This window comes from Corvus kubaryi, unplaced genomic scaffold (assembly GCF_017639235.1).
Source record: "Corvus kubaryi isolate FWS band 111438036 unplaced genomic scaffold, C.kubaryi_AGA036_p1.0 split3-37173, whole genome shotgun sequence".
Lineage (NCBI taxonomy): Eukaryota > Metazoa > Chordata > Aves > Passeriformes > Corvidae > Corvus > Corvus kubaryi.
In genome coordinates this window covers 556,703-570,517 of record NW_024582085.1, presented here as the reverse complement: position 1 = coordinate 570,517, position 13,815 = coordinate 556,703, and the positions used below count along the sequence as shown (strand labels likewise).

General features: G+C 47.3%; 1 protein-coding gene across 4 annotated transcripts in view; it reads left to right on the top strand.

Moving 5' to 3' along the window:
- The window catches only part of ADORA2A (adenosine A2a receptor), a 29,642-nt gene extending 22,185 nt beyond the window's left edge, over positions 1 to 7,457 (top strand). For all 4 annotated transcript variants that reach the window (XM_042015141.1, XM_042015139.1, XM_042015138.1 and 1 more), the window contains one exon: positions 1,527 to 7,457. In XM_042015141.1, the coding sequence (XP_041871075.1) occupies positions 1,527 to 2,487 (961 nt within the window). In that variant the 3' untranslated portion in view covers positions 2,488 to 7,457. The remainder of the gene's footprint in view (positions 1 to 1,526) is intronic.
- Positions 7,458 to 13,815: the final 6,358 nt, after the last annotated feature.

The window sequence follows — 13,815 nt, the reverse complement described above, 5'->3', positions numbered from 1 at the left end:
AATCAGCTGAATTCCTCCCTCATTTCTGGAAGGACAATTTAGGTGTGTTTTGCATGCTGGGAATTGTGTGGTTGGCTCCCTTATCCACTCACTCTTTTCTGATTTTGAAATGCAACTGAGAAAGGGAAATTCAAGCTTGATGGGTCTTTTTTTTTCCCAAGGCCCATTGTCAGGGATTTAAAGCACGATCTCCATTCTTTACTGTGCAAAAGCAGCCTCTCTCCTCCCCTGTCTTGAAGTTGTGTTGGGATAGGAGCATGAACCTGTGGGAGTAATTATTTCATTGGGAGATGGAAAGATTTCTGTGGCTTGTTATATTATTTCTTTTAATGTTTGTTTTCTGAGAGAATTCTGGGGACAGAGGGAGAAGGAGCACTGGGTAAACACTGGGAGCCCAGCGCTACCATCGGATCGCAGACATACGGGGTCAAATACAGTGTGGGACTCACGCTGGACAATGTGGGAATCCAGCCATCTACTTTCCATGCTGAGCATTACCCAGGGAAGGCAATTGCACTGAAATGTTAAACTGCTGCCCTGATTTACATTTTCAGAGGGAAGAACTGGTGGAGTCAGCTCAGGACTCGCAGTAACCTGCGAGGCCTTGGAAACTGGCTGGTATTTCAAACAAACCAAGGTCTCTGCTACACTGTCAGATTCTTACCATGTTGCTTATTTTTTCTTTCAACAGATCTTGGAGAATTTACTGTTAACTGGCTTCAGCCAGGTGTATCAGTACCTCCACCCCTGAGGTCCCTTTGGTGTGTGCAGTGCAGCCCATGGCACACCTGTAGTCGACAATTGTCCTCAGCTTAATTCCTCCTTTCTGAGAAAGACATGGGATTGGCTTAGCTGGGCTGGTGAGGAAAACTGCTGACTTGTCTCAGTTATTTCAAGAAGGTTGGTGGTGCTGGTCTTCCTAAAAGTGCCATTGTGGAGCAGAGTGAGATGCTATGCAAAGCAATGCCAACCTGGCTGCTGCAACTGAGCCAGCAGGATTTCCCTGGAGCACACCAGAATGTGGACACAGGGCTGGTGGCACTGTGCCTCCAGGTTCTTTTGTGCTATTTGGTTTACAGATCTACTGCAAGACAGACCTAACAATTCCATGCTAAAAGGCTGCTCTTTTGCCAGGAAGGAGACACTGCCTTAGCCTTTGGCAAGAGACCCACAGTGATCTCCATCACAAGGGTCAGAGCAGTACTATTGGTTATCCAGGCTGCAAGATCTGTGTGCACACCCAAGTGGACTGGTGGAGTGAAGGAGCACAGATGAAAACTGAATTAATTTCCCTGCTTTTCTGTCAACTATTCACCCCTTAAAGGAAAGGGGAGGGAAATAGGTGGCAGACAGTGTCACCATGGAGTCCTTGCTGTGCTGCATGAGTTCTGCACAGCAGAGAGCCCTCTGATCAAGCAGGTGCCTTTCTCACTGTCTTCTGGAACATGGGGCCATTGTGAGGTTGCATGGGTGCCAGGAGCTTGTTGAATGACACTGATATAGCTCCCATCTCCTCTGCTTTACAGGTACAATGGCTTGGTGACCGGCTCTCGAGCCAAAGGCATCATTGCCATCTGCTGGGTGTTGTCCTTCATCATCGGCCTGACCCCAATGCTGGGGTGGCACAACCGCGCCCAGATCGAAGATCTGGGTTCCAACAGAACCTCTCCCATCAACTGCAGCAACAGCATGGTGGCGTGTCTCTTCGAGGCCGTGGTCACCATGGAGTACATGGTCTACTACAACTTCTTTGCCTGTGTGCTCCTGCCCCTCCTTCTCATGTTTGGTATCTACTTGAAAATCTTCATGGCAGCCCGGCGCCAGCTCAAGCAGATGGAGAACAAGATGGTACATGGGGAACGTTCCCGCTCCACGTTGCAGAAGGAAGTCCATGCAGCCAAGTCTTTAGCCATCATTGTTGGGCTGTTTGCAGTCTGCTGGCTTCCACTACACATTATTAACTGCTTTACCCTTTTTTGCCCAAATTGTGCCCACGCTCCCCTCTGGCTGATGTATCTGGCTATTATCCTGTCTCATGCTAACTCGGTTGTAAACCCCCTTATTTATGCCTACCGGATCAGGGAGTTCCGATACACCTTCCGTAAAATCATCAGCCAGCATATCCTGGGCCGGAAGGAGCCGTTCAAGGCGGGAATAGCCAGCTCCAGGACTTCCACCCATGGTGGGGACACAGAGAACGCCAGCATACGGATCAGTGAGTATGCACTAGAGGTATACACCAACGGAGAGATCCACAGGGATCCCGAAAAGCAGGACTTAAACAGATGCAAAGCTGGCTTGGAATGGCACCAGAATGGAAATGCTCTGGACCTGGAGACAAATGGGCATCTCCCACATTCCTGCAAAAATGGGATTCTCTCAGATGCATGCCTGAACAGGGAACTTCAGAGTGAAGAGCTAATTGATGCCCAGGTGTCTTACTCAGATCTGGAAAGAGCAGCCTTTGCTGCAGCTGATGTTTCCTGATGAGACTTTTGACGTTTTCCTGGTAGAATTATTTTTTTTTCCATTGGTGACCTCTGCCATGGCAGAAAGGGAGGTTGGGGGGCGGGGGGAGAGCAGTGTATTCAGATTGCTGTGGAGAAAGGGGTCCATATCCAGGACTGTTGGATGATCCTAAACACCAGACTGGAGAAAAGCCAAGAGACCACTGAAGTGGACTAAGGAAGGAGGGACACGTTACCCATCAATGACCTGTCACCAAGAGCAGTGCCAAGGTCAAGGATGGCATTCCAAGTTCAGCACTGGGAGACTGCTGATTCAGGGATTTCGTGACATTGTCCTGTACTGTGCCTGTGGTTGTATGTTGGTTTCACTGTCTTCACCAGTGGAAACAGAAGCGTGGCTGGAAGTATTCCCTGAATAACAAAAAGCAACTGGGAAGGGCCTCCTGTGGCACTGCAACAAGCAGAAGGGGGGATAGCAAAATCTATTGTCAGGAAGGATGCCAAGAGCTGCTTGGAGAGGGAAGGAATTTACCTGATGGGAACTCTGGATACTTTCAACCATGGCACTTTGTCTTTCAGTTTGTGTTTTTAAAGCTTATACTGCAACAGGTTGCTCCAACATTTTTTTTCCACATGATGATAAGGTTACTTTACATTAAGTTACAAAAGATGGGCAAGAACTCATACCCATTCCCTGAGCGCTCAGTGTTCCAGATTCCCTTGGCAAATATAACCTCTTAGCTCTCCACTTTGTCCAACAAGTCACCAAAGCAGAGCCTGTAATACAGATGTCCCTTGGCAAAAGGGCTGTTGGCAGGACGTGGTGCTGCAGGCCAGGGCTGTGGGCTGTGTCCTCCCAGCAGGGCTGTGAAGGGCTGTGGGTGTGTGAGCTCTCTGTAGGCTGGTGGCACTTTCTGCTTTCCCCCATCTCTGTGCTTGTCCTCCTGAGCTCCTAGAATGCAAATTCTTTCCAACGGCCCCAGATGTGTGTGAGGTAATACTCCAAATTTCAGTCATCTTCATCTTCACTCAACAGGCTGCGGGACTTTTTCTTCTTTCTTGGGATAGGAAGCAATCCACACACACACCTTCCACTTAATTTTGAAATTCCAATGAGCTCTATTTAAACACCTTTTCTCCTGTGATTTCAGTTTTTTCCTGTGAAGCCTGGGGTGTCCCTGTGGTGCAGAGGCCAGCAGAGCTGGGCCTGTCTGGTTAGAAGATGCTCCTACTCTGAGAAGCTGAAAGGTGTCCGTAGTATTGGAACTCAGCTTAGAAACTGCAGTTTCTACTTTCTGTAGAAGAGAACAGGCAAATTTGTGCTGCAGCGAGTGTACACACTGATGTGGTTTGTTGCAGAGGTGTTTCACAGTAATTTGATAATTTTCTGGGTCACAGGAAGTCTGGCAGCTCAAGGACAGCAGAAAACCACATCAGCTTGAATTCTACCTGAAGATTTGGTTCTGGGTTTTGTTTTTCAGACAAATAATCCATGTTCAATACTACCAGCCTTCTGGAGAGAGAGGCAGCAGTGGTCCTACTGGGAAATGAAAACTCTGGTAATTCCAGGGATCTGAAGCTTATTCCCTAGCTGAAAACATCAGAAATATCATCCCCCAATCTGGTTCCTCCTTGTGCCTGTCCCCTAACATTTCAGAAGCCAAGGGAAACTGGATTTTCGTACTTGAGGAAGAGCAGGCTAGGTTTGTGTGTTCTTATTTCATGTTTATTTTATATATTGTGAACTATTGAAAAGAAAAATCAGTTTTATTTTGAGGAGAATTTTCTTTTTGCCAATTTCCCTACATGAATGTAGGGAGAAGTTTGTGATGCTGAATGTGTTTGAGTAGGTAGCTGCTCCGGGCTAGCACAAAGCTTACTGTGAGATGGATAAAAAGATGTGGCTGCCACCACAGTCTTTAGCAGAAAGACAGGCCAGTTTGTGAAACAATAGATTTCATGGTTTAATTGAACTGCTGCTTTCTTGGCAGGGCTCTTCCCCCTTAGTCTGATGTCAGAGGAGAGGATTATCACTGCAGCACCATTAAGGAACACTAAGCCATTTCTCTGTGACTGATGTCATAGGTAGCTCCTCCGTAGGGTGACTCGAGATCTCGTTACTCTTTATCTTTCTTGATGGAATATTTCTGTAGGTTATTTGTGTGATGGCTCTTCTGACCTCCTGTAACAGTGGCAGAGGAACTCAGGAAAATGGGGGACTGTTCTCTTCAGGCCTCAGCTGGGAGCTGAAATGGTTCTAAGAATAACACAAGATTACATCCGGCACTCATGTCAATAACAATTAGGTCCACAAAGACACAGAGCAGGGAAGGAAGTGTGGGAAAATACCAGCACGGCTCTCGTGCTGGAACACACGCGAGTGCAGAAGTGTTGCCTATTGAGCTTTAGTTACCATTGTGAAGGGATGATTTGCACCACACTGGATCAGGCTTTCAACAGCTGGTGTGGATTGGTTGCTTTCTATTGTTTCCTGAGCGTCTCCACACTCACTTGTGGCAGTTTCTTGCTTGGTTGCCCCAAGAATCAAGTTGATCTATGTTGATGGACAAACTTAGGATTGTTTTGCTTTCCAGATTGCTCTGGAAAACTTTCCTGCCCAACCAGATCAAGCTTACTGACTTTCCAGATGTCTTGAATTTAGCTTTTGTGTTACTGCTTGAGCTGCCCTCCAAGTGTGTCCAGTCTCTTTCAATATTAGTGATCCAGACTTGAAGTGAAAAGGGTGTGTGAAGGGGGTGGGCTGTGTGCAGGAGGAAGTGCAGGGCACAGAGAGTGTGGTTTGTGGAGCTCTCTGCAGTCACAGGAAGGAAGGGGTGGCAGCTGCACCACATGCTAGGCCTTATGGCAAACATATGGCCGAGATGGACCCTCAGCGGATGTTTCTGAAGCAGTTGTTGGGGAGAGCAGGAGCCTTTTGAACAGAATTTTGGACTTCTTATTTCTTGTTTCCTAGTGATCATAATTTCAGGGCTTCCTGCTTTTTGGTTTGTTTTCCTTCAAAAAAAAAGAAGCAATAGGTCCCATCAATAAAGTGTGCTCTTTCCTTCTCCTGGAAGCTCTCCACTCTTGAGAAAAGTACCCACCTTCCAGACTTCCTAGGACCACTCATACCCCCATTTTTCTTCCAGCTGGAGAACGTTTAGCTGATCCAGCTGTTCTGCATAAACAGAGATGGTGCCAAGACAAAGGGAAGAATGAGGTGACTATCAGGAGAGGCTGGAGAAGACCTTGGGAATCCCAGGTGCAGTGGGTCCAGAGAGTAGGAGCTGGGGTCAGAAGAGACTAATTTCATTGAATGAGAACTTCTTGCTAAAAAATCTGAAGATGCATAGAGACATGTGGTGCCTGATTTGGTGTGAGGGCATTCCATGAATTTCATCATTCCCTGAAGACTCGTAGGCTCCAGGGTTTATTTGCTTTATAAGAGTTTTGAAGAAAGCAAAGTTTGATCAGTTGCCAGGAGTAATTTTATCAAGAGTTCTTGGGGCTCTCTCCTCAATAGGGCACTGGTTTTTGTGTGTGCAAATAAATGCACTTACAGCTGAGTCCTGCAGAGTCCCTTTTGGATCGGTGATATTTCAAAGCTCTGTGCAAGCTTGAACTGCAGCTCTTGAACAGAGAAGCAATTTGGCATGGTGGGACAGCTGGGAATACTGGAGGCAGAAAGGGTTTCTCACTGGTCCCAGCTGGTATTAGGGTGCAGGTGGACTTGGAGTGACATAGAATAGTCTGAACCTTTGATCAGTTTTTGAAAAGAGGCCTCAGGAGATGCTGGTGGATATAGAGAAGTCTCTAAGTTGTGGGAGACTGGAGGGTCAGGATGGACAAGAAATCTTAGTAGTGAAGGAGGATTTGTAGAGTGGGTGTTTGGGAGGATTTCAGGGGAGCAGGAATGTGCTGGGAGGTGCTGTGGGGTGTAAAGATGATGCTGGTTTGAGACCTAGTGTGTGACTTGCTGAGGAAGGACTCTGGAAGGGATGTACAGACTTACAGCTCTCCTGGGGTCATTGCAAGGATCAGCCCTGCCTGGGGTGTGCAGAGGGTTGACTTTGTATGGTCTATAATGACTGAGGCAGGGATGGTTCTTACGGATTCTGGCCTTTCCAGATACCTTGTCCCCTTCCATGAGCACATCCAGCTATAACAAATCCCATTCTGCTTCCATGAGCATGGGCCCTACCTAACACCAAATCCATCCAGCCAAGTTCTGTGGAAGGACAAACAGGCTGCAGTGGTGCTGCAATGCATTAAACCTGCATGCAATACTCTCTGGTGGTGTTTGCTAAGTTCAGCTGCCTAAAAGTCAGTTCTCTCCCAATTTGTTTTGGGCATCAAATTGCACTGAGTCATTTCAGAGTTTTGTCTTTCCAGCCCTGAGCTTCTTGGCTGCATTATGGCGAAACACATCAAGAGTAACAAAAATCACCAGTTCTTCATTTGCATGAGAGGTGACTAACACTGACAGATGAGAATCCCCAAACTGGGGCAATGTTGTGTGTAACTCCCCATCTTACTTGCCTGCTGGGGCTGTTCACACAAGGGATGTGTTAAAATCAAGACTGGGACCTGGGAACATCCTTCGCTCCCCCCACTGTCTCGGGAGCTGGTGTTCCTGCCCTATGAAGAGGTTCTCTGTGGTCTGCAAACCAAGACACTATGAACACCCTGCTGCACATGCTGTCAGTATGAAACAATTACTCTTTTAATTTAAATGTTTTATGATATAGGTGTTGTTTTCCCTCTGTCAGTAACCATTGGGAGGGGGGAAGGGGGGAAGGGGATAGGAGAATCTGTGCATGCAAATGTATTTCAAGTGCATTGACCAAAGGTTTTTTTGAATCTGTGAAGTTTTCATATCTGTGAAGTCACCAGACTGCTGGGCAGTGAGGAGCCGCTGGTGCTGCGGAGTCTGTCTTGGTTACGTTTCTTAATAAGCATTAAAATAATAAAATATATTTGTAAAAGAGAGTGTAAGTGCCTTTGTCCCAGGAAGATCCGGCTGGCTGGATCTTGTGTGCGAGTATTTTCTTATTATATTATTAGCTGTCTCCATAGATCGATCCTTCTGGAGCGCTCTCTCCCTGGTGCTGCCTGTACTTTCACAGAAGAGATTAGCATGGACTAAGGTGACAGACCCAAATGGACGAGAAGGCTCCTCCCATCTCTGACGTCCCGGGATCTGTCATCGTGGCAGTAGGAGAAATCATTCACAGCTGTGTATGGAACACAAAGTAGAGCTGTTTTCACCCAAACCATTTCCCTGGCAGGAAGGAGGTGTTCCACAGCAGGACCTGAGGGTCCATAACTGCACTGTGCAACAGCTTTGCCAGCTGTGACTGGGCCATCCCACCCTGCTGGCTCTCCTTCCATGTGGCCCTGCCGGTGCACCTCAGACCATTGCTCTTTCAGACTTCCGCCCAGTTCTTGCCAGCCAAATTAGTCTGGAAATGGAGGCAAGAAATCTAGATGCTATTGTGGTGTTTCTTCTGTCAAATGTGAGCAGTGCTGAAGCAGGAGTAATTTCCAGCTTTTTCCGGCTGGCAGCTACTAAATGTGTGTCTAAGGAGGTCAATGAAAGTCTGTTCAATCCAAGAGCACTTGGAATTGGGAGGTTCTGAAATGAAAGTTCACCAGATAGCCATCAACCCTCTTTCGGGTCACTTTGCAGCTGTGCTCAAGGCCTCCTCATGGGAGGCCCCAGTTTGTGGAGAGGTGCTGGCACCCTGGTGCTCTGCAGCCAACTGGCCAAGCTGTTCAACCAAGTGTGTAATTGAAAATCTTTTTGATTTTCACTCCTTTCACAAACACTGAGCGTTTTGTTCTGCAGCATCAAAGGCTGGGAGTTGTGGAACAATGGGCGTCTGCAGGAGCCCAGTGGGAACAATGCTCTTACCTAAGAAAGAGAACTTGGAAGAACAGAGAGAGCTCCCAGCTTAACAACACAATTGGCCTGATCGGGAAATCTCTGCTCAGAGATCCACGCCTTGGCTCAGTCACCCGGAGCAATTAGACTCTGCAGGGCTTTTGCTGTAGACAAGAGCTGACTGCAGCACTGGGGAACTGCTGACATTTCTGAATGATGAAGTAGGATGGGGCTGTGGAGGATTAGTAGGTTTTCCCTACTAATGGTAGATAATGATTTTGGCTAAAGAGCTTTTCACAGTATTTAAAGCAGCAGGATCTTCCTTGCCACTTTTGCCCCCAAACAGGAGGCCTTTGCTGCTAAGCAAAATACACACAAGTGCCCGCATGTGTTTCAAGAAGTTTCAGGTAGTTAAAAAGCTCTGAGCGCCTCCTCTGATGTCCTGTGCAATTCACAATTTACTTTCACAGGAAAGATGCCTCCAGTCTTGCATTTGACTGTGACCACGTGAGAAATGAGATTCTCTGTGTGTTCATTCATGGGAAGGAGACAGACTTTTGCCAGCTTGGAGTGATTCTGGGAGGAATCCACTTCTCTGATCCCACAGATAAATACCTCAGGTTAGATGACGTGACACACTGTGGGTTGGAGTCTCACTGAATAGTAAGTGGAGCTGTGTTCCTCCCTGACTTCCCAATCTCCTCTTCAGTGTTGTTCGGATAACAAAGAGGGGCATCTCTGGATATCGGAGATGTTTCCTCAGAAATGACCCAGTGGGTGGAGTTGTTGGAGGAGTTTTGGCTGTAAGATGCAGTCATTTCTCTGCTTTGGGACTGCTGCAGTCACTGCTAAGATCCTGCAGTATCAGGAAAGTGCTGTCTAGATCTCAGAAAATCAGAATTTCATTTCAAGAGTTGGAGTCCTTGCAACACGTCAAAGAAAGTAATTAAACCAAGTTTGGGTCTGAGAGTAGCATGCTGATTTTTCAGCAAGTGAAAGGCAAGGAGAGGGAAAAGAACTTTCCATCTGCAAGTTCAGAGTCAGCTGTGTAAAGATGAGGTTATGTGGAGTGCAGATCCATACTGTGTGGTCCAAGACTGTTACGCTGACCTCCAAAGCAGGGACTGTGGTTTTTGGGAGTGTTCTGCTGCAATCCAGAGAGGTGACTGCAACTTCTGCAGGTCCCAGGGAAGTCTTTAACCTTCTAGTTTGGACACCGACAGCACTGGAGCTGCAATTGCTCAGGTTTTGCCAAGGATTTACCCAGAGCCTGAGGCAGCGCCAATCTTTTGCCTTTCCCAGGTAGCAGCTCATAATGACAATGAAGTGCATGGGGCATCTTGCTGTCTCGGCTGTTGATGAGATCGTGGGGATGTCTTTTGGGCTGATATTGGTCCAGGATGTTACTTCTAAATGGGAGTTAAGCATATCTTCGTGTTGCTGGAGAACTTGCAGCTGCATCATTTGCGTATTTGGTATCATCTGGGCTGTGAAAGCTTGTGCCTGTTCTTTGGGATTTCTGTGGATGCAGGGCTATTGTGCAGTGTGGTGATTGCATCCAGGGAAAAAACCACCTCCTAATAAAGAGAATTGAGCAGCCTGGATCAGTTCTATGAAGAATGCAAAACAAGCCTGGGCCATTTCAGGGTAAGCTGCACTCATGGTGCCTCTTGAACCCATGTCCTGTTATTGTTGGTGTGGAACGTGAGGGTCTGGGCCAATGAAAATAAGGAAGGTGACTTGAGAGACACAGATTTTATCTTTTGAGATTCGTCATGACCTTTCTAGTGTATAATAAATAAAGTTGACTCAGGAATTGGCAAGTGCCCTATAACATGCAGTCCTGGTGTTGGGACTCAGCAGAATGTTCTGCTTAGCAATGCACTCTGTTAGCTTTGTTTGCCAAGTTCCTATTTTGGAGGTGCTGAAGGGCTGAGCAGTGGCAGATGCTGGAGCCTCCTGCGGGACAGGTGCACTGGGCCCGGCACCTCTGACCATGCTGATCTGGGCTGGGTGAAGGCCGTTTTGACACCATGCTCATACAACCTTTTACCACCAAGCCATAGAAAGAAGAGTCCTGCCAAGGAGAAATGCTGTTTTCTGGGGTGTGAGTCTTGGGCCCAAGCGGGCTCCCATCCTTCCACATTACTGTATAACCTGCCAGGCAGTTAAGTCAACATGGAACAATATTGCTTCCTGTGTTAATGTCTTGAGCAGCCCTGCCACACACACTGGATCCTGTGATATTAAACCATTCCATCATCCAGAGAATTTGACTGGTTTCACAGGTGACAGGAATGGTAGCTCTGAGCCTTGCCTGCTGCCAAGTGACTGCCTGACATCCTGTCTTCTCTGATAATGTGACTGTGAGCAATCACAGGTTTCCTGATCCAGCCTTGTGATACACAAGGCTCCTTTGCAGGCAACTGAAGATCGTGCTGCTGACTTGAAGCTGTTCTGTGCTGGTAACAGATGTGATTGTGAAGTTATTCTGCAGATCCAAAAGGCATCGGGGAGAAGAGGGCTAATGTTTGCATTCCCAGTCCCAGAGAGGCTAACAGGGGACAGCTGCAGTTAATTCACAACGATTGTGACTAATTCAAAGGCAGAGTCTCAAGAGGAGAGCACCCAGCACCAGCACAGGGGTGCTGGGCTACATGGCACCCAGCGCCTTAAGGGACAACTGACTGCCTCATTTCTGAGGTGCCGGCCATTTGGGAACAGTCCAGTATTCCAAGTGTTTCCTGCCTTTCTTTATATCCATGCCAAAAGCACTAACAGAATAGGGTGGAGACAAAAAAAATCTCAGACCCTCCTCAAGATCCTCCTCTAATTCCAGAAGGATCAAAATGCTAAAGGTTGCATTCGAAAAACAGAAACAGTATTTTCTCCCACCATCAGTAATGCAGTGCCACAAGTAAAGCTGAGACTCAGCTGCTTGTTCTACAGCTGCGTCCTTTCTGAAGTCATGAGAAACAGCATTTTGATTTCCTTCCAGAGGAAATACACAATAATATCCCTAACTTGCACTTAGGCCTTCCAGTCTGCAGAACTAACCCAGCTAGCATTCATCTGCAACAAAATTAAACCCAAGATCCCCTATTCCTTACGGATTGAGCCAATGCATAGGAATCAAGTCTCTTCACCAGAAACACTTCTAGCTTGCTTTCTCTGAGCACTTGCTTCCCAAGCAATTTCTCTCCCATCCTAAATTCTACATTTGCAGATGATCCCTTCTTTCCTGCCATATACCAGACCTAATGCTCAAGAAGTTTATCCAAGATGTAGGGGCTGTCTGTGCCTTTCCATGGTTCAGCACTACCTGCACTTTCAAGGACTGTAGCAACCATGTTCCTGTAGATTTTCACTCTGTAGCTGGAGGAAAGGATGGGCTCTCTATGCTAACAGAAGTCTCTGATTCCCTTGCAGGAGGATATTTCCATCAGCATTTGATTTGGAAACACTGTGTGGGACATTCAATCCTCCCAGGGAGAGTTTAATGCCTTCTTCCCATCAAAAGCATGAGGCTGTGTCCTGGGGTCGGGATGTCTGTGACATGTGGCTGACACTGAACACTGAAGCCTGTGTGTCAGTCAGGTCTTGGAAGAGCTGTGCTCTGTCTGCTGCACAGACATGTTCACACTCTCCAAAGAGAGGTCCTTGAGGACAGGGCCATGAATTCAGTGTTTTCCAGGTGGCTTGTTCTCTCCATGCCAGATGAATCCCAGTGCTGTGAAATGTGTCCCTGTTCTTCTTCCTAAAGAGATGCATCTGCTGATGTCAACTTCCAGGTAAGGACACACAGGAACCTGCTCTCCCTCAGCATCTGTGGCCTTTGGCTTCTGCTGGTAGTCAGGCATCCTAAGGAAACTAGAAGTGACCTAAAACTAATTTTTTTTGCTAACCCTTGGCCAGTGTTGCAGATAGAGAAGTAATGGCATTTTTCCAGCAGGTGAGACCCACCAGCGAAGCAGACAAGAAAAATAAACACAGGAAATAGCATCCATGCAATAAGATAACAGACAAAGGAGAGGCTGGGAGAGCTTTCTGCTGCATGTGTGTTGGGGGGAAACACAGAGCTTGGAGCTCTCTCCAACAGAAGCAAGCAGATGTTGAACCTCAGCTCAAAGGAAGGGGTTACTGCCTGGACAGAGAGGAAAGGAGAGAAAAAGAGGTTTCTGCTTTGCCCAGACAGAGCAGGAATTGCCCTCTAGGGTGTGGGGTCTGTGGAATGAAGATCTTGGGTCTAGATGTGGGGTGAGTTAGTGCTTTGCTCAGGGCAGAGGCTCTGATCAGCTCTGTTCTGTTTTTCTGTCTCAAAAGCAGTTCTTGGTGTTGATGGAAATTCTGCTCTGTCTCACCTGTGAAATCCATTCCCTGAACTCTTCCCTTTGTGTCCCATCCCCCCAGATCCAATGGGCTTATCAGAGCCTTCACACTGCTCAGTTTACCCCTGGTGGAATGGCTGAGCACTATTGTGGTGAGGCATCTGCTGGCTCCATCCCTGTGCTCAGTGAGATGGAGAAGCCACCTGTGGTGCCCAAAATAGCCCGTGCCTGGGCAATCCAATCCAAATGGTGTTGATAGTGCTGGGGGATTCCCATGCCTCATAAAGAGGCTTTTGTTGGGAGGATCTAAACTGAGCTCCAGGCCTTGCCAGCTGTGGAGAGAAGCAGATGGATCTGCAGTGTAAAAATAGATGGAAGCAGACTTGTTCTGCCTCTTTTCTTCACCAGCTCAAAATACAGTCCCAGAGGTGCCTAGTCAGTGAACTGGGTGCTTTGCAGCTGCCAGTCTGCCTGGAGCCCATTAGCTATTGTCAGAGACAGAAATTTCTCTCTCCTCAGTTCCATTGCTTTACAGCTGCTGTGTGGACAATCTTGTTTGCCCACAGCTGTTGGCAGCAGCTTACATCCCATTTCTCTGGGGCAATGAAAGCAGGAGAACGGGACATTTCTGTGAGACACCATGTCCCTAAAAGAGGTATTAGTCTGTGGCTATGTCCTCTGAGATCTCTGTTCATCACTTTAGGAAATGTGCTGAAGACTTGCACCAGTGTGTCAGGGGCTGTTCCAATAGCTGACAGGTAGATTTTGCAGCATCTAAGACCTTTGTGTATTGCAACATGGAAATCTCACCTTTTCCCAACCCCAGCTACAGGGGGAATAGAGATTTTGGACTGGTATTGTCTTTGTTGTTGCTCCAAGTGACTTGGCTGCTTGTTTCAATGCCATAAGTTCATACCAAAACTCTGAGATTAAAACACCTTCCAAAGGCATCTAAGGCTCATCAACCTTGGTCTCTTATGTAGATTAAAAGGGGATGTCCCCTGTGGGTACCTCCAGGCCCAGTTGTTCATCTCAGCACTCTCCATCTAAGAGTTTTTTCAACTCTAAAATATGATGGGTTTTGTGCCCAAAAGCATTTGTGAGGCTGCACCGATTCGGTACAGGCAGGACATGT